The 24,987-nt window shown below is 42.0% G+C and overlaps 2 protein-coding genes and 1 non-coding gene across 13 annotated transcripts in view; 2 read left to right on the top strand and 1 right to left on the bottom strand.

The window, feature by feature from the left end:
• Positions 1-16,401, top strand: part of PTCD3 (pentatricopeptide repeat domain 3) — a 30,020-nt gene extending 13,619 nt beyond the window's left edge. For all 4 annotated transcript variants that reach the window (XM_037806785.1, XM_037806787.1, XM_037806788.1 and 1 more), the window contains 18 exons: positions 514-637; positions 2,590-2,705; positions 4,182-4,252; positions 5,337-5,424; positions 5,827-5,887; positions 6,168-6,253; positions 6,961-7,105; positions 7,752-7,802; positions 9,547-9,636; positions 9,949-9,977; positions 10,866-10,972; positions 11,610-11,688; positions 11,786-11,876; positions 12,729-12,814; positions 13,305-13,453; positions 14,906-14,947; positions 15,307-15,465; positions 15,779-16,401. In XM_037806785.1, coding sequence (XP_037662713.1) covers positions 514-637; positions 2,590-2,705; positions 4,182-4,252; positions 5,337-5,424; positions 5,827-5,887; positions 6,168-6,253; positions 6,961-7,105; positions 7,752-7,802; positions 9,547-9,636; positions 9,949-9,977; positions 10,866-10,972; positions 11,610-11,688; positions 11,786-11,876; positions 12,729-12,814; positions 13,305-13,453; positions 14,906-14,947; positions 15,307-15,465; positions 15,779-15,887 — 1,683 coding nt within the window. In that variant the 3' untranslated portion in view covers positions 15,888-16,401. The remainder of the gene's footprint in view (positions 1-513; positions 638-2,589; positions 2,706-4,181; positions 4,253-5,336; positions 5,425-5,826; positions 5,888-6,167; positions 6,254-6,960; positions 7,106-7,751; positions 7,803-9,546; positions 9,637-9,948; positions 9,978-10,865; positions 10,973-11,609; positions 11,689-11,785; positions 11,877-12,728; positions 12,815-13,304; positions 13,454-14,905; positions 14,948-15,306; positions 15,466-15,778) is intronic.
• LOC119513031 lies at positions 14,128-14,264 on the top strand. The gene has a single exon (XR_005212536.1). It is a non-coding gene; the product is annotated as a small nucleolar RNA SNORD94 (small nucleolar RNA).
• A 4,508-nt stretch (positions 16,402-20,909) lies between the features above and the next one.
• IMMT (inner membrane mitochondrial protein) overlaps positions 20,910-24,987 on the bottom strand; it is a 35,987-nt gene continuing 31,909 nt past the window's right edge. For all 8 annotated transcript variants that reach the window (XM_037806976.1, XM_037806977.1, XM_037806980.1 and 5 more), the window contains 3 exons: positions 24,004-24,135; positions 22,915-23,044; positions 20,910-21,857 (listed from right to left, as the gene is read on the bottom strand). In XM_037806976.1, the coding sequence (XP_037662904.1) occupies positions 21,244-21,857; positions 22,915-23,044; positions 24,004-24,135 (876 nt within the window). In that variant the 3' untranslated portion in view covers positions 20,910-21,243. The remainder of the gene's footprint in view (positions 21,858-22,914; positions 23,045-24,003; positions 24,136-24,987) is intronic.

Here is a 24,987-nt window from a genome sequence, read left to right as displayed (position 1 = left end):
AGGCATTCAGTAACAGTTTGAATAAATTCGTGAAGGAGGTCAGGCCAGTGTACCCTGGTGTTATTTTATGTTTAGATTAAAAGAAGGCATCGAGAATGAAAGGTTTCTGCCTTTGGAAACTGGGTGAACTCTGACATCTTTAATCAAGATTGAGGGTAAAGGAGGACTAATGGTTTTAGCAGAATAAAAATACTGAGTTCAGTTTGAAGATGGGAAATTTAATTGGAAATAGGGATGCAAGTTTTATTTTTCATGTCCTTTAAATTTTCCTCTCCAGGCTAAACATTGTTGTTTTAGAGACTAAGAGGTTTTTTGTTTTGTTTTGTGTTGTTGATCTTTAGTTAGATTCCCTACAAAGACATATTATAAAACTGTACGGTATCTGATGCATAAAACATGACTTGGAACAGTGTCGTTTTATGTTGATGTGTAGATGGTAAAAGTGAAAATTTCACCCTAGTCACTCTCTCACTTTTACCACTTTGTAGTAACTTTGACCATTTGTTTTTCTAGTGTTTAATGCCTGAGTACTTTGAACCTCAGATTGAAGAGGTAAGCGAAGCTGCCCTGAAGGAACGAATCAAGCTCAAAAAAGTCCAGGCTTCAGTGGACATGTTTGATCAGCTCTTGCAAGCAGGTACAATTTCCATTAAAGACACTCTCCAAAAGGAGGAATTGAAGATGGGTTGCAGTTTTGTGATGCAGATGGTTTTTAAAGTTCAAGTACTGCTGTATTTACTCTGATTGCTGTGTTGTTTATATTTTTTAAGTTTAGTAAATAATGCATTGTTGGCTTTCGCTGTATTTTTAAACTGGATGAGATAAGAGTTGCAATTTTATTAATTTATTGTGCTCTTGTGCTGTCCCACAGGTAGAGAAATAATATCGTCATTCTTCCTCAGGCTCACTTTTAAACCTTAGCTGTCTTACATATTGTGTTCAAATTATCCTGTACCTTTAAGTGTGTTTGGAAGGTAGGGCCAGAGCTATATATTCAGCTCTCAGGTAAAACAAATAAAGAAATATTTAAACAGGAAAGAGCACTAAATTGTGGAATGAGGGATTTGGGTACTGGTGCTAGCTCTTGATCCCAACCAGCACTGCAACTTGAAAAAGTTGCTTAATTCCTAGGAGCTAGCTCCAGAATCCTGTGGTTCTCTGAATTTGATCTGAATGATCCTCTGGAGGTGTAGATCTAGCTAGCATGGCTGAAAAGCCACCATGAGAACTTGCCTGTGGTAACATCAGAGGTGGCCAGCATTATTTAAGGAAGAGACCAGTTATGGAATCCAGAAGGATGTGCCATGACTTAGGATGAAAATCAACCAAACATGCAAAAAAAGCAAAAAGGAAACTGGGCCAAATCATTCCATACAGACTTGAACACAGTTTAAGAGACATTTGCGGAAAGCTGCGTTCAATTTGAGAGTTTAGCTAAGCAGCCTGTTACAGCATTGGAAATATACAAATTAATTGAGGACAGCAGATTATTTAGCAAGACTTTTCCCTCTGCTTGTTGAATGTGGTCAACACCTGGTATAAATCTACATTAAAGTTCTTAGTACTAAGGCCAGTCTTTTTTCTAGTTTTAGCCCCTGTAGTGTAGACAGATGGATTCATTCAATAAACAAATCTTTAAAGACAGTGTGCCAGACCCATAGCAAATGATAACAGAATGAACCAACACACCAGGGGAGGGATCACAGTGATCTCATTTATCAAACCCCTAATAAGTTCCAAACACTAAGCTAGGCATTTCATGTACTTAATTTAATTATACAACTCCTTATGAGTTGGTATGTCTTACAGTCATTTTATAAAGGAAATTGGCTATGAAGTAATTTTTCCAGGGCCATGCAGCTCAGAAATGGTAAGATTGGGAGTCAGATCCAATTGAGTTAGACTCCGCTCTGCTTTTAAATTGGAGCTTTTAAATTTCTTTTCTGGATATTTAAATTTCCTGTTGGGCATTTTTTATTATCATTGAGTTTTGATATTTTGCTTCGAGAGATGGAGTTATTCTTTTAAAACAGTAAATTCTGTCTCATTTTTCTCTCTTTTGCCCATTTCTCCCTTTTGAGCAGTGTCAACATGGGAGCATAATGTTTTGGGCAGCAACTTTTTAAAGACTGCTATAGTTAGACTTTTTAAGCTAGTATTTAACTAGGCAAGCTTTTCAGTGAGGACCTGTGTCCCAGTGGAACAGTTCTGCTTGCATTTGTAAAACTGGAATTGGGCCGGAGGGACTAAGTGATAATAGTTCTCAGTGTTCAGTTTGGAGGTGATAGTTTAAAATGTGGGCAACTGAATTTCTCTGAGGATGGGAGTATATTAAATGCGAGCACCGGGTCAGACTTGGTTTGTGTTTTAATCTTTTATGTCAGACCACATGGTTAGTGAGGATTGTGTCCCTTTGTGCCCCATTCCAGGTTAAGTTGATTTTGAGTTCATACTCATTAATTGATGAAGTGGGGGATGATACTAAGCATGTAGCCAGAAAGCAACAGCTAATACAAAAGTGAAGACTTTTGGTCTAAGGGCTTAAATTCTTGGATGTTTGAGGGTTTCATTTATTTCTCCCACCCCCAGGTACCGCTGTGTCTCTGGAAACAAGTAATAGTCTTTTGGATTTATTATGTTACTATGGGGACCAAGAACCCTCGGCGGATTATCATTTTCAACAAACTGAACAATCAGAAGAGTTGGTAATGGCCTTCTCTCATTCTTAAAGATACTTCTAGCATTGCTTTTTGAAGTTTCATTTTGAGTAACACCTCAAAATGAGGTGAGTTCTCGCGCCAGTCTCGAGATGTGGTAGAGTAGCCTTGATTGAACAGGGCGTGGGTGGTGGTGTGGGGGAAGACAGGGATTTGACCATTATTTTAACCTGGCCTGCCGCATGCAGGTAAAGTTTTGGTTGGAAATGCTTGGGCTACACCCACACCATGCCAGTGCCCCGTTGTTGACACTTAATGTGTAACGGACAGGGATGGATTCCCTGGCCCCGGCCACCTCAGAAATTCAGACACGTGTGGGCACGGAGGCGTGAGCACACCGGACTAGGGATACTGAACAGTCATGGCTTGTCTCTCAACCCAGAGAGTTTTACCTCTAGAAACAGATTCCCAGGAAACTCCTGGTTCAGGTGAACAAAGGCGGATATATGAGGTTTTTCATAATAGAGTATTTGTTGTTTATAACTGCAAAAGTGTTAAAAACAATGTAGCTGTACAGTAGTAGGTTGATTACATTATGGCCATAGAATGCTGGGTAGCCATTGAGAACACTAGTGTAGGTCTGTGTGGGTTGGAGAGTTTCACCATATGTTGGTAAGTGGAAAAACAGGCCATACAGAAAACAATATATTTCTGTAAAAATGTTTATTCACGTGAATAAGAAAAGAGTCATTAAGTGTTTCTCTCTGGGTGATGGGTTTATGGGTCTTTTTCTCTCTCTTTATGTCTTCTAATCTTTTTATACTAAATGTGGGATTATTTATATTCAGAGCAGTCACATCCTGCCTTTCACAGTATCTTCTGGACCCTTGGGCCTAGCTGGCCCACTGCCCCTCAACTCGTTCCTGAGGCGGTGACTACAAGACCAGCTGAACTGTCCAGTGCCAGCCAAACCTCTCCTGCAGCACAGAAGGCTCATCCCAGAGCTCAGTTGATAAATACAGGGCAAACATTCTGTATTAAAAAAAAAAAAAAAAAAAAAAAATCATACCTTGTGTGTCAGGTCAGTGTGATACTTAAAGCTGTTGGAACTGATCAAGACATTAACTATATTCCCTGCCCAGATAGGCCGCCTTCTCTCGTTCTCACCCAAATAGTGAATAATACTTCTCTATGGATGAAGCCTCTGAGGAAATAGGCTGTGTGGATTGGTTTTCCTGTTTTCGTCTCTGGGCCAGGATGCAACAGAGCCCTGGATTCCTCTCATCTACAGCCTTGTTAAGGGCCAGCAGGGCTTTTCATCTGAGCAATAGCTGATGGACCTTTAAGAAACCAATACGTAGGCATAAACATTTACTGGGCTTCCTCTTGGCTTCTACTGGATCTGTATTTCCTTTACTTTTCCCAAGTTCCCTTAGCCTGCCTAATTTTGAGTGGTGTAACTGGGGCAGTGCATTTCATGGTTGTCTTAACTTTTGTTTTATTTCTTTGTATGATTCACTTCAGGAAGAGGCTGCAGAGCAAAATAATGAGAAATCTAGGAGGAGGGGCAGTCGTCAGTTTGGAGTGGCTTGGAGGTATGTCACATATAATTAAAAGCTTTTATTATAGTTTCTGAAAGTGTATTGAGTGTGCCTCTTGACTACCCAAAGAGGATGTAATCCTGTGATGTTTTATAACATAGTTTGTGTTCAGTGTGCAGTATAAATTTTGAAATGTGTATCTATATGCATTAGCATCTTGTTTCATAAAGTCTTCACTGCCACCCAGCTGCACAAGGCTCTCTTCAGAAGTTGCTGCTTAATGTCCCTTTATTCTCAGTGTAGCCTTCACATGGTCTGGGTCTGTTGGTAGTTTCATCAGTAGAGCAACCTTGCAAGGTGTACCTCTAAGTCCCTTATGTTGTGAAAGATATGGTACATTTTGTTTACATAAAAATACACATGTACTGTAATGTAGTGCTAAATTAAGACTACTGTCTTCAAATTGTGAACAAAATTTGAGAATTTACAATTAAGTAGAAGTCTGTAAATAGGAAAATATTTCACATGAATGTCTAGAGAAGGACAGCTACCTTTGATATCTAAAATCTTCTTTGAACTGATGAATTTAATAGAACCAAATATAAAGCTTTCTTGAAGTAGATTTTAATAATCTAGCAGAGCAGGTAAGACTGTGGATTTCGGAGTAAAATCTTGGGTCAAATCCTAATTCTGTCTGATTTCTAAGACATGCTAAGAGGGGAAATCAAGGTACAGAATAGTTTATATAACATAGTACCATTTATGTTTTTTTAAGAAAGAGGGAGAACAGATGTGTGTACATACACTAGAATGTAACTGAAGATTTAGAAGAAACCAGTTGTTGGTATGCCTCAGGGGAATTGTTTCCGATAATTGTAAAGGGTTACTCTGTTTTATAGATTGCTTTTTGTAGTTTTTTAATACCAAGGGTATGTATTACTTTTTCAAAAACATTTCCTTTTCAGTGTTAGTTCTGCCACTTGACCACATAGCCTTGGGCAACTTACAGTTTTTGAGCCTTGGATTTTCCCATTTTTAAAATGAGATAAAGTGCTTTGCACAGTGCCTGATTCATTTTACACTCAATAACTGGTAGCTATTACTGGCTTCCCCAGTGTACATTTACTCTTGTGTCTAGAGCAGAAAACAATGCTGAGAGGATCTTTGCCCTAATGCCAGAGAAAAATGCGCATTCCTACTGCACAATGATTCGAGGAATGGTGAAGGTACATTTATTTTGTTTCATATTTTTATGTTCATATATTTCCATTTAAGTGGGTTTCTGGACCTTGACACTGTTGACCTTTTAGGCCAGATACTTTGTTGGTATGGGGGGCTGTCCTGCACATTGAGGGGTGTTGTGACTCTTCTGGTCTCAACCCCCTGGATGCCAGTAATATGTTCCCAGTCGTGACAACCCAGAACGTCTCCAGGCATTGTCAGATGTCCCTGTGGGGTGAAACCGTCCCTGAAGAGAACCACTGCATTAGAGTATGTGCCTTGTGAGAAAAGGAATCTTGTCTGGTTTGCTTACCACTGTATTCGCAAACCGAGTAATAGTAGATACTCAAGTATTTCTTAAGTAAATGGATTTAATGATGCTTGATTTTTATCCTTCCCGCATCCAGCACCGAGCTCATGTGCAGGCATTAAAGTTGTACATGGAATTACTGAACAACAGACTCACTGGTGAGTGTGTTTTGAGAACTCCCCTCCCTCTTTGCTCTTCTTTTAAGAATCCGTGTGAAATCTTTTTCATCTTGTCTCAATCATTGGCCCACGTCTTTGCCTGTGGCATTGGTGATTGAAGCAGGAGGAGAATTCAGACGGCAGAGTGGTTTTCCAGTTTGCCGGCATGTGGTGGTTAGCCTAGGAAAACAGTGTATATGACCACCTGGCCTTACACTGAGCCACTGAGGGATAAATCCTTAACCCCAAGTTTTGTTACATTAGCTTTCTTCCTTTACAGCTGATGTATACACCTTCAACGCATTGATTGAAGCAAAGTCATTGATGATGGATGAGAAATTTGAGGCAAAATGGAATAATATACTGGTAAGGAGGAACCTTTATTTTGTCCCCTAATAGGCCTTGACTGTATTTTACTAGAAATAAATGGGTGGAGAGAGCAGCTTTCATTGAGCAGGCTCGTGGCAGTCAGGGAGCTTGGCTGGCCTGCTTCCCTTCTGGTAACCCCATCCGTTTGGCAGCTGCATCCTGCTGTGTGAGAAGAGTAAAGTTCCTTGGCCCGGGGCATACTGCTAGAATTCAGGAAGAGCTGGGCTGCTTTTTATTCACTTGTTTTTTTTCATAATAATTTTCATTTCAGAAGTAACACATTTATTATAAAACTCTTACCAGATACATATAAATGTATTAAACCACTAGATGGATTCTTACCTGGTACTTAGGTACAGAAACATGTTTTTATTACATGCAGGTCTTTACAAAAGCAAAAACAGAAAATTCATTCTGGTTTGTTCTTTTTCTTGAATCTCTTCTTGGAAGTCTCACCAGTGAAGACATTGGGACACCTTGATCAAGTAGGGGTGGGCCGACCCACTAGGGGCTTCTCGGAGAGCTTTCCTGGCAAAGTCCCTGGTCCTGTAATTAAACAGTTCTTAAATTAGGGATGTATTTATTAACCTGCTTTAGATATACCCAAAAAACTAAATTCTTTTTATTTTGTATATAGAATAAGATTTCGTTGGGCTTATTATCTACCTGAATACAGAACTGGTCCCTACTTTTGATTCATCCAGGAGCTGCTAAAGGAAATGGCTGCACAGAAGGTGAAACCAAATCTGCAGACTTTTAATACCATATTGAAATGTCTCCGAAGATTTTATGCATTTGGAAAACTGCCAGCCTTACAGACCTTACGTGAAATGAAAGCCTTCGGAATAGGTGAGGACATGTCATTGAAAACGGGCAGAGCTGAGCAGAGGTTTCGGGCCCAGAAAAGCCAAGAAGATCTGTTCTTGTTTGCTGTTTACTGTGATATATTGGGAATTTCTTTTCTACCATTTGGCACACTCAGTTATGTGTACTTACTATAATGGGAACCCCTTTATCATCTTTGTTTTCTTTACAGCAAGTTACATTGTTCTCTTAGTATTTTAGATACTTTTTGGTGGATGTCTTCATTCTGGAAAATAATTTTCACGTAGAGTTAGTCAATTTTAAATTCCATGACATTTTCTAGGATAGTTGTATATTTGAATCCAAATACCTCGTGTGTTACATTTTTCAGTAAATTAAAGGTTGTTTTACGGAATCCATTCATTTGAACACTGCCTTAATGTTCTTAAATGCAGAACACAGTACAAACACATTAGCTCGTCTTAACAGTAATGCAGTCTTCAATTGATAACTTTTTTCACCTTTATGTTAATCCTATAAGCTGGCAGTTGTCTTTGTTAAAAGGAAGAGAAGTGAATCTTTTGCATAAATGCCGACATCAATATATTTCTAGTGCCTCAATAACTGTTGTGAACAGATTTGTTTTGACTTACTTTATTTCTCCTTTTTTCCATCCACCTGGTAATTTGAGAGCCCTCACTTGCAACGTATCACTATATTATCCAGCTGTTTTATCATCGTGGTATGTATGACCTTATGTTATATTAATTTATGTAGAAAATTGACCAGATCCTTTGAATGTGTATGATTGTTTCAGGTTTCTTCTGTGCATATGAATGTAGAAGAGAGAGTTCTCGAATTGACATTATTTATGGCTTGAGCAAAAAGTTCTCCTTGAGGGTAGTAGCCTTGTTTGTGATAAACCACCTGAACTGGAGAGGAGGTGGTGAGAGTACTAGCAGTGTTGTTGGTGTGCGGGTAGAAATGGTCAGAAGGTATTTTAGTTTGGAGTAGCTTTTGCTCTCCAGAGCCGTACTATACAGTACAATAGCCACTAGCCACATTTGGCCATTTAACTTAATCAAAATTAAATAAAATTAAAAATTCTTCCGTCACATTTGTGCTCAGCAGCACATGTGGCTGGTGGTGCCATCTTCAGTGATGCAGGTGCAGGTCTAGAATGTCACTGCAGAAAGTGGACCATGCTGCTCCGGTAGCATCATCCTTGTTTTAAACCTGTGGGGGCCCTTGAGACTTCATTTGTCTCCTTCTTGGGGGTTAGTCTGTCCTGTTTGGACCTGTGCTCTGATGAATGGGCTTTGGAGAAGGCACACCTGAGTGGACATTCCAACTGTACAGTTTAGCAGCAGCGTCAGCTGAGAATATACGCACCTGAGTAACACAGGGTTGTAGAGACTAAATGCATTAAAGCAGGTGCCTTGCACCATGCTGGGAAGGCACATGGTAGGCCCTCAGAAGCCTGAGAAAGAGCCCCTGAGTTTAGAAATGATAGTACTAGTGATTCTTTGCAGAGATAGATTATAAAAACAACACAGAAAAACTGGATTCTTTATGGTTTAGAAGGCTGATTTTATAAAGTCTACATCCCTCACTTACTAGGGAAGTTTATTTGGAAAAGGTGAATGGTTTCCCTGGTAGTTGTGTTCTCCAAAATTTTACTCAACCTAGGTGAGATTGTTGTGGAATTAGTGTTCCTGGCTCCAAAGCCCATCCCACTCCTCTGTACCGTGTTGTTTCACTTTGTTTCGGGTATTAACCGAAGCCAGTGGTACTGAGGGTTCATAAGTAGTAGCCAGTGGGGATCGGGGTGTTGGTTTGTCTTACACTTATAAATTGGCTGCAAAATCATATCCAGTAATAGTTTAGGAATCAGCCTGTTACCACATGCCTGTGGGCAAGATAGGGAAGGGAATTGGGATAAATAATTTGTTGACTGGGACTATTGGAAGTGGATTTTCTGATCTATTGTACTCAGCTCTTGTGATTTTAAAGGACTTTGCTGACATACATTAATGCTTGCTTCCTTTTTTTGGATGATTATACTTACAAGGAACACAAATGATTACTAGCAAAATACGTGTTCATTTTTGTAGGTATACAGGTTGTGGGGGGTGTGTGTGGGGTGTGTGTGTGTGTGTGTGTGTGTGTGTCTGTCTGTCTGTCTGTCTGTCTGTCTCACCCTAATGAAAGTCAAGCCTCTTGTGAACAGACTTAGAAGGAAAGGAAGAGTCAGTCTCTGGCTGGAACATATGGACAGAGACCTGGGATTGTCCCAGATCTCACAGAGAAATGCACTCTGCAGAGTACACTTATTCCCTGATGTCTCACCCCTGTCCGGTTCTATCTAGGCCTTGGGAGGGATGGAGGAAGGAGAACCGTGTCTCTCTGTACTGGATGCTGTCGGTTTGGTGGTGGCACAGGAAGTGAACCCATGATAAAAAACTATTTGCATTCTTGTTCTGCAGAAAACTCTTCAAGAGGATCATCCTTCATAATCTATGAAATAATGAATGAATTAAAAGGGAAGAAATTTTCTCCACAGGACTTGGATGATGGTAAGTACAGAAATTGCTTGTGTTTTCCCCTAAAGGCATAGCGTCTTGCCTGTTTCCCTGAGGGCCAATTAGATGTCTTTGGATGATAAGGACAGGACGGGGTTAACTTAATAACGTTTGGGTGGTTATTGTGAGAAAGCCAAATCTTTGTAACACTTAGCTGCATACTTCCTCTCCTCTTGGGTTTTTATTCCTTTAGCTTTGTCTTGGATGTTACCAGTTTTGTTGCCAGAATTTTTATCATTATTACTGACTTTCGGAAAATTTATTTCATCCGTAGTAACCAAGGCTCTGGTGAACTTTCATTTTCAGATATGTTTTTTCAGTCAGCCATGAAAGTTGTAAGTACCGTTTCCTGCTTTTTTTTTTTTTTTTAATTCCAAGAGAAGGTTACCTTTCCATTTCCTAAATTTATTTGTAACTAGAGCTAGAATTCAACTTGTCTTAACTTTGGCTTTCCTGGTTCTTTTACTTCCTGACTATTAACTTGCTTGTATCTTTGGTTCTAGTCTAGATTTTTTTCTTCTTTGTCTAAAGTCTGTAATTTTTATCACATGGCATCCCTGCACTGTGTTTATTATGTTTCTTGCCCTTTTTCATACCTCTTTTCAGGTAAGATTTCATAGTATTTCATGTTTTCATGTTATTAATTTTTAAAATTGATGACAGTTTTTATTTTGGTTCTTCATTTTATCATGCTCGTTATAGGAAAAGTTTCTGTTTCAGAACGAGTGAAATGTATTCTGTTCCCTAAAAATAGTTACTTTGCAATTTGGTGTGTGTCCTTGCGGATGTTTTCCTCTGGATGCTCAGACATGTGTACACCCAGACATGCTTCCATGGTATTGTTTGTCGGCAGCAGTCCAGTGTTTCCTAGGGAAGAAAGACTAATTTACGTCACTTTTCTCAATTGGGTGGGTTTTAGAGTTTTCTGGGTTTTTTGCTGGTAGGATGATGGTGCCATGAGCAGCTTCCTTTGTGTGTCTTTTGCACAGTCAGTCTTTTTTGTAGGATTGGTTTCTAAAGGTAAAATCGCTAGACCAAAATTGTGTTAAATTTCATAAAACTTAGGGACTTGTAGTTTTTTATTCTTAATTTCTTGAACTCCTATCAACCAATAAGTTGAATCACCGTAAGTACTTTCGGAAATAGCTGGTTTTTGCCTTTATGTAATGGGCCAGTATTTGATAAGAATCTCAGTGTGATAAGTGATACTTGCACATTTTCAGTGCTCATCCCTCAGAGATCTAGACCTTGCTTACCAAGTGCATGGGCTTTTAAACACGGGAGACAACTGGAAATTCATTGGACCCAATCAACGGCTTAATTTCTATTAGTAAGTATGACTGAAATGTATCTTTTTCATTGACAGTGGACTTGCTTTTGACACTCTTAGTCTTTCGGACTAAGCAAACATTAATTAGTATATCCTGCAATTGGGAAGTTATTGGTGGCCCTCAGTCTCACTTGCTCTGATTTCAAGCAGCATGCCCTGAATTAATCCACACCCCCACCCCTCCATATTTGGGTTGTTAGAGCAGGATGGGTCCAGCCACTTGTGCTTTTGTTTTTAAAGGTGAAGATACTAGAGCCCAGAGAGGCTACTGAAGCATGGACTTAGGGTGCAGCCTTTTAAAATGTATGATGAGTGTCTTCTCCGTGTCTACATCCTTGCTTTCCATGGCATGTTTTTAAGTGAACCCTGTATTCAGTATCTACCCACCAGGAACTGAGAGTTTATTGAGGAGGCAGGTATAAATGACCAGTCCTGGATAAGAAGGAATAATTGGGAAGTCCAGAAAGCACAGTTAGCCCCTCCTGGGACAAGCATTGGTCCATGTAACTTGAAATTCTCTGTAAATATTTTTAAATTTGGTGTAGCACACCATCATGTAACTATGCCACAATTTAGTCATTCCGCTGTCGTTAGATGCGGCAGTTTAGGCTAAACTTACTTTTTGTCTCCATCACAGTACCAAGTTCTTCAGTTTGCTTTGTCTAATGGAACAAATTGATGTTACCTTGAAGTGGTATAAGGACCTGATTCCTTCTGTAAGATGATTCATCATTTGTCATTTATCATTATAGTTAAGCTGGTATCTTTGCACGTTAATGCTTTAAAATATGTATTTGTATTTCTCTTAATCAGGTGTTCTTCCCCCATTCCCAAACTTTGATAGATCTTCTCCAAGCATTGGATGTGGCTAATCGGCTAGAAATGATTCCTCAGATTTGGAAAGGTCAGTTTCAGTTTATGGGTCCAGGCCCATAGCACTTGAATCTCCTACATTATTTTCAGGTGTGAAAATTTCTCTTCCAGTTCTGACTGAATTGAACACATTAGTTGAGGTCTACTTTAAGATCCCTTGTTCATGTTGGATTGCATGAGTAAAAATGTACTGAAAGTGACCTCAGTCCCCTCATGGCAGGAATAAGCTGGGTTTCAGGTGTATGCCTGGTTAGGTGGCAGACCCTCAACCTGAATGTAGGTTTCTGGCTCCAAAACCGGTTCCACCCCTCTGTTCCATATTGCGTCACTTTGGTTCAGTTGCTGGCCACAGCCAGTGGTTCTTCAGTTTCCGAGCAACAGTCATAACGGTGGGAGGGTGGGGGCTACAGCATTGGGAGGGGGTTCCTGTCTAAATTAATGGCAGAATGGGTCAGGGTGTGCCCTTGCACTAGGTGACTACTGTATCCTCATAAAGTCCATTTCTTTTCCATGTCATAGAACCTTCCTTCACAAGACTGTGCGAATGATTGTATAGAAAGGAACACTGAAAATTCAGTGCTGTGAACGAGCATCTTACCCTGTGGCACTGGTGGCTGCTCGAGTGTGGAACGTGTGCTGGTGTGCGAGGGCAGGACAGTCCTGGGACCGGGGGGTCAGGTCAGGTCACTGTCGTTGGCTTTGTGACTCTCTTGCTCTTTCTTACCATGATTCATCTTGCTGTCTTCCTGGAATCCTGTCAGCAATTTACTTTTTACCCACCAAAAAATAAAGATGACAGCTGTCAGTGGACAAAGGTCAACCGAAAAGAGTGTTCGTTTCCATGAGGATGATCACTCCTCACAATGGCCCTCTCTGTCTCTAGATAGCAAAGAATTTGGCCACACTTTCCGCAGTGACCTGAAGGAAGAGATGCTGATGCTCATGGCAAGGGATAAGCACCCACCAGAGGTAGGGCGATGGTGAGACCCCAGCTGTGTTACTGTTATTAGATGCACAGGAACCAACATAGCTGCAATTCGGAGGTCCCTGGGAGGCTTTCTCCCTGCTTTCAGTCTGTCCCTGTGTGGAGTTCTGCCACCCAGACCCAGATTTAAATCATGATGCTTCTCAGCATAGCACACCATCAGTAGAAGACCATTCCTCTCTTTCAAAGCCGGTAGAGGAAAAATAGCTTCTCCGTGCTGGCAAGTAACAGCAGCTTTATTTTTATTTCTGAGAAAAAAAGAAAATTCATGATCGAATTTGAAAGATGCGGCTGTTCAAATTATTTGCCCCAGGACAGACGCTTTTTCTTTTTACTATATTACTTGAGTCCTGTACCTGTGATATGTTCAAGTGGTAAAATGCAATGCTCAAAAACTAATGGTCCTATGGGAGTCTGGTGAAATTACATTTCCATGGAATTGGTCAGGCAGTTCTAACTCTTAGGGCCTCTCAGCTTCAGGTGGCGTTTGCTGACTGTGCCGCAGATATCAAGTCTACTTACGAAAGCCAAGATGCCAGGCAGCCTGCTTTGGGTTGGCCAGCCAAACCCCTGAACTGCATAGCTGTCCTCTTTTTGAGGGCTGGAAGAATCCAGGAAGCCTGGTGAGTACAGTGCCACTCGTGTAGATTAGAAGCCCCTGTTCTTGAATTTAAGTGAACATCTATCCTGGTTAGTAGAGGTCCTCTAATTAAGCCAAAGGATTTCTTAGTTTCAGAAACCAAACTGGAATGCATAATAGATTTTCTAACCTCACTTAAATAGAAAAATGTGATCAGAGAAGCTTATTTTTGAAAATGTCTTGGGCATTAGGGTTACTGAAATATTTTAATTGTTGATGGCTACATAGCTGTCCTTCTCACTGCCCACCTCCCAGCTTAAAATGTGGGCTGTGTACTTGGACTTCTGGAAACTGGCGTTTACTGAACATGTCTTTGACTTGGGCCCATTCCAGGTTTGTTCCACTGTATTCCAGTTACATGCTTTTCATCAGAACTTTTTTTAACCAATTTTCAGTGTTTGTGAATATATAAGCACCAAATATATGTGTATATGAATATATGTATGCCTTGTAGATATTCATTTTGCCTAAAGGAGAGAAGTAAACACAAGGATACTTTGTGAGGGAAGTCACACTTAGGACATCTGATTACGAGTCGAAAACACGGTAGTTAAATATGTCCAGGAAAGGGTGGAGGAGGCCTGCTGCCTTACCTGGTCTTAGGAGAGTGGCTTGCACACGCACGTGCAGCCTGCTTGGAGCCGCGCTGCTGTGCATCAGGCTGTGATGATTGGCGCAGGGGTACGGACCTCAGCTGAGCCATGGGAGCTGAATGTACGTGTTTCGCCTTCGTCCTGCGTGTGGCAGGTTGACGGTGAGCACTTACAGGAGACGGATGCCTCAGTCTGAGCCTGTTCTTCACAGCATGGGCTCAGGACCAGCTGGGCCAGGCCTCTTTCCTGGGAGGACGGAAGTGGTTCCTGGTGGGTGGGAGGGAGTTCTAGTCTTAGTTCTCTGCATTACTTAGGGCCCCCGTTAATCCAGTTAGGCTTTTGGTGAAAGCATTTTTAGGATATAAGTAATATATCTTGCATCTATTTGTTTAGTGGGCAGAAAGCAGAGTTTTCTGAAATTGCTAATGATACTTGCCCACTTGCAAGTTAGAAATCAGACTGCCACTTTTTCTGGCTCCTGCCCTCACCTTCTTATTGCCATTTCTCTCTTCTTACGCTCCTTTCTCTCTGCAAGACGTTTTCTAGAGGAGCTAGTATCCTAGCCCTTCTCAACACTGGCCCCACATCAGGTTTACCTGTGAAACATGTAATGCGGAGAGGCAGAGTTTGGGGAGAGGGACTTTTAGCATCTGAGGTGATTCTGGATATAGAGATGATTTAGAACCAGTGGAGCACACATTTGTAGATTCTCAGGAGCTTCTAGTGAGTTTGGGGAGAAATGGACACTTAGTCTCTGAGTCCAGGGAGAGAACAGATATGATCAGCCATTTATTTGTCTTCTGTTCTGTTAATAGTCATCATTTTTCTCCTGTCTTGAACAGGAAGATGCTTGGGCTTTTCAAGAAGCATAATAAGATCCCTGGGTAAGTTGAAGTGAATGGGCCTCTTGTGTACCAACTGGAGCTGGCTGCATGGGCTTGATGCTTACTGTGGGATGGTTGGTGTTCTTCATGCACCTCGGCCCTTGCATGTTGACACTCCTGGTGGCAGGCAAGTGACAGCCCCTGCCCTGCCCCATTCCACCCCACCTGGGGCATCCTGAGGCAAGTGCTGTTTTTATCACTTTGGGGTTGCGTTGACTGGATCCTCAGTGAATGCATATTAAATGAATGGCTGTTATGTATCTGACTCTTTAAAAATGCTAATTTTTCATTTAAGTCTTTGACTGTGAAGGGGTTGAGGATTTAGTAGGGGATGTTCACATTTGCCCTTTCTTCTACAGAAATGAGTTGCTGAATGAGTTTATGGACAGTGCAAAAGCATCCAACAGCCCTGAGCAGGCCATCGAGTTAGTGAAGCTGGCAAGTGCCTTCAGCTTGCCTGTTTGTGAGGCCCTCAGCCAGAGAGTGGTGGCTGACTTTGCAATCAACAAAGAACAGAAGTAAGTAGATCCTTTTTCTTCCCCATGAAGGAAAGTTACAAAAACGGAGCAGAGCGTCTGCTCATTCTGGGGTTTATAGCTTTCCCCTGAATTTCTTTCTTTCCTTGCAGCAATTCAGGATATATTAAAGATTATTTCATGAGTTATACCAATCAGGGGAGCCTATTGATTTGGCTTTTGGGGCCTTTCCTTCCTTTTTGTTATGGTTTGGTGTGGCTTTAGTGTCCCTTTTCCTAATTACAAACTGTCAGTTCACTGGTGAGTGGGGAACACCAAGAGCCCCACCCCCAGACAGAATTTGTTTTCCTTGCAGGGAAGCCCTGGAGAACCTCACTGCACTGGCCAGCAGCAGTGACGGTGACAGCAGCAGTGATGGTGACAGCAGCACTGACAGTGACAGCAGCGATAGCGAAGGCAAATGAAAGTTGATTCTGGAGCCGCTGTGGCCTGTTACAGCTTCTGTTTCACACTTGAGAACACATATTCTCCAGTGATTGAAGAACACGAGTACAGATGGGATGCATTTGTTACTAAGAAGTACAGTGGTTGTAACACTGACTTTGAAAGTGTTTAAGTCTGATTCCATGCTTACTAAATGCATCGTTCGGGTTTACCACTGAGGCAGCAGCACTTCCACATTCATTTCTTTAGACGCACAGTGCAGGGTGCGCCGCTCTTGGCTTCGTGATGCGCCGTGTGGACCTGCAGTGTGTGCCGGCCGGCTCCCTGAGCCCGTCGTCGGTGTGCTTTGCTTCTGGGCCTCAGCCTTTGTTAGTCTGGTGCTGTGGTGCTGGGACTCCTTGATGTTAGAGCTACCATCCGAAGGTGGTCAGATGTGAAAAAGTGCATCTCAGGATCAGTTAAACAGGATGGCAGGAGTTTGGGTTGCATAAGTGGGAAGATGAAGACTGTAAATAAAGTTGTAATTTATGTCCATGTGGACGACTTTCTGTGGTTTTTCCATCAGTTTTGTGATGGTTGTCCCACTAGAGGTTGGGGCTCCCCCACAAGTGTTTCCTCTTTCTCTTTTTTCTTTATGCTGGCACCTTCTTTAGTGCTCTGAGTGGTATAGCGAGGGCTTGTGACACAGGAAGTGCAGTGTCTGTGTGATTGTGTGCCTCTGGTAATCGTGGTGGCCAGCTATCGTGGGGGACATGTCATAGCTCGGGGGTGGGGGGGTTAACACTCAGCAGCTGTTCCAAGTCCCCACTCTAGGCAAAGAGCTTAAAACTTTCAGAGAAAAATAAAGACCTGCAAGACAGGCCTCCATTCTCCTGTTGTATACATCTATTAAAAGATGTTTTTCTTCTGTGTCGAAGGTGACAACTCTCTGCTTTTGGTTCCAGCTGCCCCTTCAATTTTATCTCCTTACTTCAACCCGTGTTTTTTAATCTTCACTGGCTCTCTTCCTGCTGTTCAACCTTCATAGAAAATTCTAAAGATGACCTTGTTGGGTTGTTTCCTTTCTGTTCCTTTTCACTCTCACTGCTGGTCTGTGTTTCCTGCCTATACTTACTACAATCCCTTCTCTCTATGCTGTCTTTAATACCCACTCTTACCAGTCTCAATTTAACATTTCTTAGCAGATATTTATAAAGGAAAAAATTATATTTGCACCTTGAAACTCAATCCAACATTTTAAACAAAATAACATGAAGGGAAACTTTTACTTCAGATCCAATTAGAATCAGAAGTTTCAAAAAGCCCCAGAATGTCAAGAGTGATACACTGCTTTAATGATGCCAGGGCTGAGACGTCAGTATTAAGGGCACACAAACCAGCCACATAAACCTAAGCAGGACGCAGCCTTTTGTACATCAGGAAACCAGAGCATCAGAGGAACAGGTGGAAGGAGGGCCCTAGGGCTGCGAAGGCTGAAGGGAGTAGTCCTAATACGCATGGAATGAACCAGTTCAGTGTGGAAATTAGAAATGAGCAGATTTTTGGTTCAGCAGACTTTTGAGGATTTAAAAAAAGGTCTGATTACAGCTCTTGATCCAAGTAGTCGAGTGAAAGGCTCGAAGGCCTATTGGAATTACAACTGCATGTCTTTCAGGGCCACGCTTGCACGTGGCACCCAGCTGCTCAGTGAAGCGTGCCACCTCTGCAAAGTCTTCATTGATTTTAAAGCCTGACTGGAATTTCTCACACGTTTGTCTGGTATCGTTGCTGCTGTATAAACGCTACCCCAGGCACCAGCTTGGAAGATGAGGTTGCGTCATCATTGGTGCTGTAACTATATTCAATTAAATATGAGCAGTGCTTCCTTCAGACCAGTTTTTGTGGGTGATGACCAGAATTTTTTAATGAAACAGATGAGAAAATCTGAGTATCACATGCAGTAAAATTAGTTTCACAGAATTTATATTTTTACATTGCCACACAGGTAGGTGCAGATGAATACACATGAGTGGACCAGATTGTGAAGTAAAGTTCATTGTGGGTCAGTCAAAAAAAAGTTGAAAACATTGAAGTAAGATACACTACAAGGTAGCAGGGTCACTAGAAGCACAAACAGGGCAAGCTTTGTAGAACAATTTAGATTATACCTTGGAATGGCATTTTATCAGAAATGGGTATAGTTAATTTGTCTGACGTAAGGCAGTCTGGGAAGATCAAACATAAGGTGCACAAAAGTAGACTGAGTGTTGAGAATGCTGTTGAGGCTGGAAAGAGTGCTGGGGATCAAGCCCAAGAACGGTTTACAGAGCTCAGCATGAGCTGGACTCTTGCAAACTGGGAATGTCCAAGAGGAGTAAAGATGACAGAACTTGTTTCTGGCGGCCTAAGCTTTGCCACCAGGACGATCGGAATCTTCTTCCCACTGCACGGGCCCCTTCACTGGCCCTTGCCTCACAATCCCTCCAGAACCCCCTTGTCCTCCCGGTGACCCCGGGGCAGTGCTTTATAGACAGAGCCATTGCCGGTCTGGACTGGAGGAGACAGACAAGGAACAAATTGAAGGAAAAATTTCTTCAGACAGAGCCATGGAGGTTGAAGTGTGGAGTCAAGAGTCCTTGGGCTGGGAGAGCAGAGAGGCCCACACGCATGGAAAGGGTGCGTTTGCCCTGGAGGGCGAGGGTGGGCCTTCTGCCTCGATGCTCTGGAAGAGTTTTGCCACCCGAGGTCCCAAAGATGGTGGAGCACATTCCCAGGGAATTGGAGACAGCCTGGTGCCCCCCACTGCTCTGAAGGGGTTGAGTGTGTGTCCCGGAGATGGAAGGGAATCCAGGTGCTGCCCCGATGTTTGAGGAGGGTGGGGCCGAGAAGGTGGTCTCCCCAATGTGTGATATTGGAGAACTCACCCCAGCATTTGGAGAGGAAAGGGCTGCCGAAAAGGCCCTTAGGAAGGGTTAGAGTCCCACTCTCTCAAGCCCCAAGGATGCAATGTCATTCTGTTAATGACTCTCAGACTTTGAAATCTAATGGAGTTTGTCCTGCGGGCTTTAGGAACTGTTTTGGTCCTGTTAACCCTGTTTTCCTGTTTCTCCTTATGGCAATGGGAATGTTTATCCTATGAATGTCCCTCCTTTGTATATTAGAAGCACATCACTTGTTCTGAGTTTCACAGGTCCACAGCTAGAGGGGAATTATGCCTTAGGACAGACCATGCCTGTAACTGATTTAATGGGATCTTGTACTTAACTATTGTACTGAAATGATTTAAGTTTCTATGATACCGTTGTGGGATGGATGTATTTTGTATTTGGAAAGAATGTTTTTCTGGGGTCCGGGGGGTGGAATGTGCTGGTTTGAATGTATCATGTCCCCCAGAAAAAACCATACTCTTTGATGCAATCTTGTGGGGCAGACATTAGTGGGGATTAAGTTGGCATGTTTGGATTAGGTTGTTTGCATGGAAATGAGCCCCACCCAACTGTGGGTGATGACTTTGATTGGATAATTTCCGTGGAGGTGATGGCCTGTCCATTCAGGGTGGATCTGAATTAAATTTCTGGAGCACTATATAAGCTCAGACAGAAGGAGCAAGCTGCTACAGCCAAGAGGGACACTTTGAAGAAAGCACAGGAGCTGCAGATGACAGTTTGAAGATGGCCGTTGAAAGCAGACTCTTGCTCTGGAGAAGCTGAGAGAGGACAAATTTCCCCAGTGCAACTAAAAGTGACATTTTTGAGGAACTGCAGCCTAGAGAGGAACATCCTGGCAGAAAGCCATTTTGAAATCAGAACTTTGGAGCAGACGCTAGCCACGTGCCTTCCCAGCTAACAGAGGTTTTTCTGGACACCATTGGCCATTCTCCAGTGAAGGTACCCAATCGTTGATGACTTACCTTGGACACTTTGTGGCCTTAAGATTGTAATTTTGTAAGCAAATAAACCCCTTTTATAAAAGCCAATCCATTTCTGGTGTTTTGCATTCCAGCAGCATTAGCAAACTAAAACAATCTCTAATATTAAAAATAGTTTAGTCAAGCTTTGCACGTTAGTGTACTTTGCAATTTCATGCCATCTGAAAAGGGAAGAGAGGCTGAGTTCATAAGAGCTCTATTATTTTCTAGTAAAACCCAGCTTCCAGTTAGCCAGGTACCCCACCTTCAGAGAGTAAGAACATTAGAAAAGCATGTGTTTCCATCAGAGAAACTAGATGAATTTTGTCATATTAGGTTGTTGAATTAAGAATGTCAAACTGGCCCAAGATGGACCAAAGGACCCCCAAATCCAAGGACAAGTCCAAGTGCCATGTCAAGATGAACGTGCTGAATCCAAATACAGGACTGGCATTTGCCACCCGCAGAAACCTAGAACAGACACTCCCTACTTTATGATTTGCACATATGATGCTCAGATAAATGTGCCTTCTCAGTCTGTGAACAGCTAAACCTCAACAAAAAATTATAATTTTGAAAAGGAATGTTGATGGTAATACCATGTAGAGGTGGTAGTTTTCATAGAGTAAAAAGTGAATTTGTTAGCATTTATCCAACATGAGAGTTGTCCTGATCTTCAGAAAGGTTCGAGCCAACAAAGTTCTCTGGGTTTTTTGGCATTCCTGATGAAATCATTTCTTTAATGATGCAGAATAGAAATTGGAGTGCATCACAAGTAGCAAGGGCAACTGCCTTGAGAAATGTATGCACACAGGTGTTTCCTGGGTCCTGATGTACAACATATTTTTTCCTGTGGGTAGCAAAGTTTGAGATACATATATTTATAGGGCCTTTCAATTACTAGAAAGATATATCCCCAATTATAAACACATTGGCATTTTGGCTTATTTATCAGCCTCCTGAGTTTGAGTAGCAGGAATCAATTCAGCAGAACCTCTAAAGCCATGAACCAGGAGTTGGAATTCTGGGACCCACTGCACAGCCTGGAAACCCTGTGTGGCTAGGACTTCCTATTTCTGCTGTTACTGCTTCTCAAGGAAATTTTCTGCACGCACTACAAACGAAAAATGATAATTTTTGAAAAGGGATAAAGTACTCAGTTTTCATCTTGTTGCTTTATTCAGTTTGCTCCAAGGCAAAATCAATAGTGGTAGGGATCACAAACATTATTTTGATTGGCTCATGAGCCCGATCAGTAAAACCTGAAAAAAACGGAAAATGTTACACAAGTTGCAAGAAAGCACTCCTGGAGTTCACTGACATGATAGCAAGTGGGAATAATATAAATGCAACAAGTGTTAACATTTAGAATAGTATCTGTAACCTGCTCATTTCTAGACAATTCTGGTGCTCTTGTTGCAAACCCTTCATGTATCACTGCTGATTTCCTTTGACGTGAAATACGACTTTACAAAAGCTCTTCCTATACCTTACTCTTGCTGCACTTGAGTGGTTCCTATCCCTACGGCGCTGGCATATGCTGTCAGGATTTCCACTATCTGTTTCGTTTCTAGGGTCATTCGGGCTTCATTCAGCCAGTCCTGTGCCACTCGTCTGGACTCCCCTTTCAGCTGATTGACAAACTTGGCTGCCAGCTCCAAGTCACCGTGCTCAATGCAATAGGAGGCATATGACAGCAATTTGAATGTGTTTACATCCCCAGGGCTGAGCTCCACTGGTGGCTTCAGTTGCTGAGGAGGGAACAGGAGCAGGGACTGCAAGTAGGAGAGGAAGTACTGGTATAAGCTATTTCTTGTTTCATCAATCATTGCTACCCTTCGAGCCAGTTTTTGGACAGTATAGAAACGGGCTCGAAGGGTCTCTTCACTGTACACCCCTCGGGTCAGGGACTTTGAAGGGATAGCTGCGGTTAAAGTCTGGGTAAATTCGTTATCAGAACAGCTGACTTTGATGGCCTCCACGGCACTGCCCAGTGGAACAGTGGGCAAATCTGCCGATGCCGTCTTCATGCTGTACTTTAAAGCCTCAATTGAAAGCCATAGCTGGTGGGCTTTCCTGGCCTCCTCTTCAGCAACTGCATGACCTGAAAAGAAAAACAAAGGCAAAGAAAAACATTTTTCTCTATATCTGATAGTACATGTATTTCTGATATGTCTGAAATGTCTGAAAAGCCAACACACATTCAATGCGCAAGACGAAGCCAGGGAGAGCCTCTTACAGCCTCACCTCTCCATTTGTTCTGGTGTGTTCTTAGCTAACTGGCCACTGCATATGAGGCAACAAAGCAAAAGAGGATTTGATAATAAGGATTTGCTTTTACTGAAGTCGTGGGGAAAACAGGGAGGATGCACATGCATAAACACAGCTGAGCCTCCCTGCCTCCTTCCCGCGACCAGAGCACCCAGGACGATGCACGGTCAGGGTTGTCTAGCCTCCCACAGGTACATGGGTATCTATTTCAGGGGTTTTTATCTTCATAGTTGAGAAAGAAACACACAGTTAAATCAGGCCAAGACTTATGCTAAGGGCATGAGAAACTTCCTGCAAAGAAATGTAGGACTTTAAATAAATCTAACAGACTACTTGCATCTTGAAGTCCCGTGAGTACTGAGCTGATATAGTTTCCTGACAAAGATTCCACAACACCACAAAGAAATGCATTTGGTCCACAGTCCCCCACCAGGACAGCTTCCTTCCAATCTGGCAGCTGGAGGCCCCAGCATAGCTGCTGTCCATGTGGGAGGTGGGCCACACGAACCTCCTCCTGGACAATGAGGCACCTGCAGACCCAGGGGGCTTGGGGCCACGTCAGCCTTCCTCAGCACCCAGGGGACAGGAAGCAAACTGCTGTGCTGCATGAACGAATTAACAGTGAGCTCATGTTTGTCGGATCAAGAGGAAAACATCAAGTTATTTAGATTTAATTTTTTTTTTTTTAATTCCTCTTGCAACTCTCTCTCTCAAACATAACAAATTGGAGGCCAATTTTCTAAGAAATGATTAAAATTTAGTAGTGTGACTTCAGTATATCCTTATGCCCTGCCCTGACATCGCTGCATGTAATTCAACATCCTCGTATCAAGAGATTATCCCAAGAGCTGCAGTGAAAAGAGTAACCCGGAAGAGGTCTGCCTGCTCACTCTGAACAGCCTGTTCGATTCCTCGCAGTCTCGCATAGGCAGTGTTTATATCCAGGGTAAAGCTGTCAACTTGCTCTTGACTAAGACGGCGAAACTGTAATTCTTGGTCAGCGAGTTTCTCTGACAGGCCCTGAAATAAAATACAAATAGTGTACAGAAGAAAAGTGACGCTGCCTGAAAGCACATCACTTATCTGGATGCGAGGCCCCCAGCTATGGCAACCCTCCCAAAGCAAAAAGTGCTGGGAAATCGCAGAACAGCCGTCACGAAACGCCTCAACCGTGTGTGAGGCTTTGAAAATCTCATGACTCTTACCTGATGTACAATTCTCTACTAATTAATAGAACCTACTATTAGAGGAAGCAGACCAGGAGGGGGAGGGAGAAGGTGTTTTCAAAGTCAGCAACAAACTGTCACCTTCAGAAAGTAACTGTACTCTAACCCAAACATAATAATGAAATTATTTTCTAAAACCTCTATTTAAGAACATGTAAGATATACTCAATTCTCAGAAAAGTATTCATCAAACAGAATTTAAAATAAAATTCCTTTTCATATTGGGATAAATTTCAATTTTCTGGAAGATTTTTTTACTTGGAAAACTTTATTCCTTTATTGCAAGGAAAAAAAATCTTAAGTTACTAAAAACGATTTACTAAGTAGAAACTAGCTACGATTAAAGATGTCCTGACAATTTGCTGTGATTTCCAAACTTAATCTCACTGGGAAGTTTTTCATTTATAAAATCAGACCACCACACATCCACAGGGGTTTGTGGGGACAGTTAGGATGACATATGAGTATCCGCAGTTGTGAAACCCCCTTTACAACCTTTCTTGAAGCTTTCAAGGCTCCAAATGATTTGGGCATGTATACAAAACCCACCTGACCACTTACACATAGGTACAGCTTATGTAGAAGGGGCAGTTTTACAGACAGACAAAAGCCCCACTCATCCAAGGCCAGACAACAAGCAATCTTTTCACAACTTCCATGTCTGCAGGGGAAATGGCATACTGAGCATACTAACAGGAAAGAAGAGCCTGTTACTGCGGGGGGAAAGGAGGTTGCTTTACAATAGGCCCTCACCTGCTCAAATTCGTATTTCAGTTCCTGCTCTTGTACCCTGAGAACATCTCGCAAGTGATCGGTGTGGGCAGCAGCCTGTCGGCGGAGCTGGGTTCTCATTTCAATCTCCATCGCGTCTCTGACTTCCTCTACCTGGGAACCCAAACAGGAATGATCACTTCTCAATTCTCCACATCTGCTTTCAGGAAAAGACAGAGACTGACTAGCAGTGAAGTGCCAGGGATGCGCAGCATTCTCTACTACTTCTCACGTGAATCAGAAGGTCACTCAGCAAGGTCACACATGGCTGTGCAAAAATCACATTTCAAATGGGTCTCTCACATCATGAGGCTACCACCCATATAAAGCAGTCATTTTCCAAATCACATGGTCTCCAGAGAAGTAACCAATTTCAGGTCATGGAGAAAAACAATCATTAAGTCTTAGGATCAAATGCAGCTTCACCACAACCATCTGTGGGACCCTGGGAGACTATCTTCTCAAGTTTCCATTTTCTCACCTGTGACTAGTAATGCCTACTTTGAAGAACTGTTAAGAAAATTGTGGCACAGTTACTGAACACAATTTCTTTTAAACAAAGAAAACTGCTCTGAAACTTTATTTTAATATGAATTTTAATTCAACATGGGCCAAATCAAACCAAAAATATAAAAAAAAAAAGACTATCACATCTTACCTAATAATTAACCATGAGTCATATTATAAATTATTTAACACCTATTACCTAGAATTCAGAACTTACTTCTCAGAAACATTAATAAATGAAACCATTCTCTAAGTTATGCATAAATATTCATGAAACGCCACCTAGGCCAGGCAGCGTCTACCATGCCACTGGATACCACAGTGCTGAAGGCAGACAATGTTTTTGTTGTAGGGCATGGTATGTTTCAACTGGGGGGAGGAGGGGTGGACAAAGAGAATATTTCAGATGGTGATATTTGTTTTTAAGAAAATAGGAGAATATGACAAAGTAATACAGAG

The sequence above is a fragment of the Choloepus didactylus genome, chromosome 17 (assembly GCF_015220235.1).
Source record: "Choloepus didactylus isolate mChoDid1 chromosome 17, mChoDid1.pri, whole genome shotgun sequence".
NCBI lineage: Eukaryota > Metazoa > Chordata > Mammalia > Pilosa > Megalonychidae > Choloepus > Choloepus didactylus.
The sequence above is the reverse complement of the archived record's forward strand: the minus strand, read 5'-3'. Positions and strand labels throughout refer to the sequence as shown.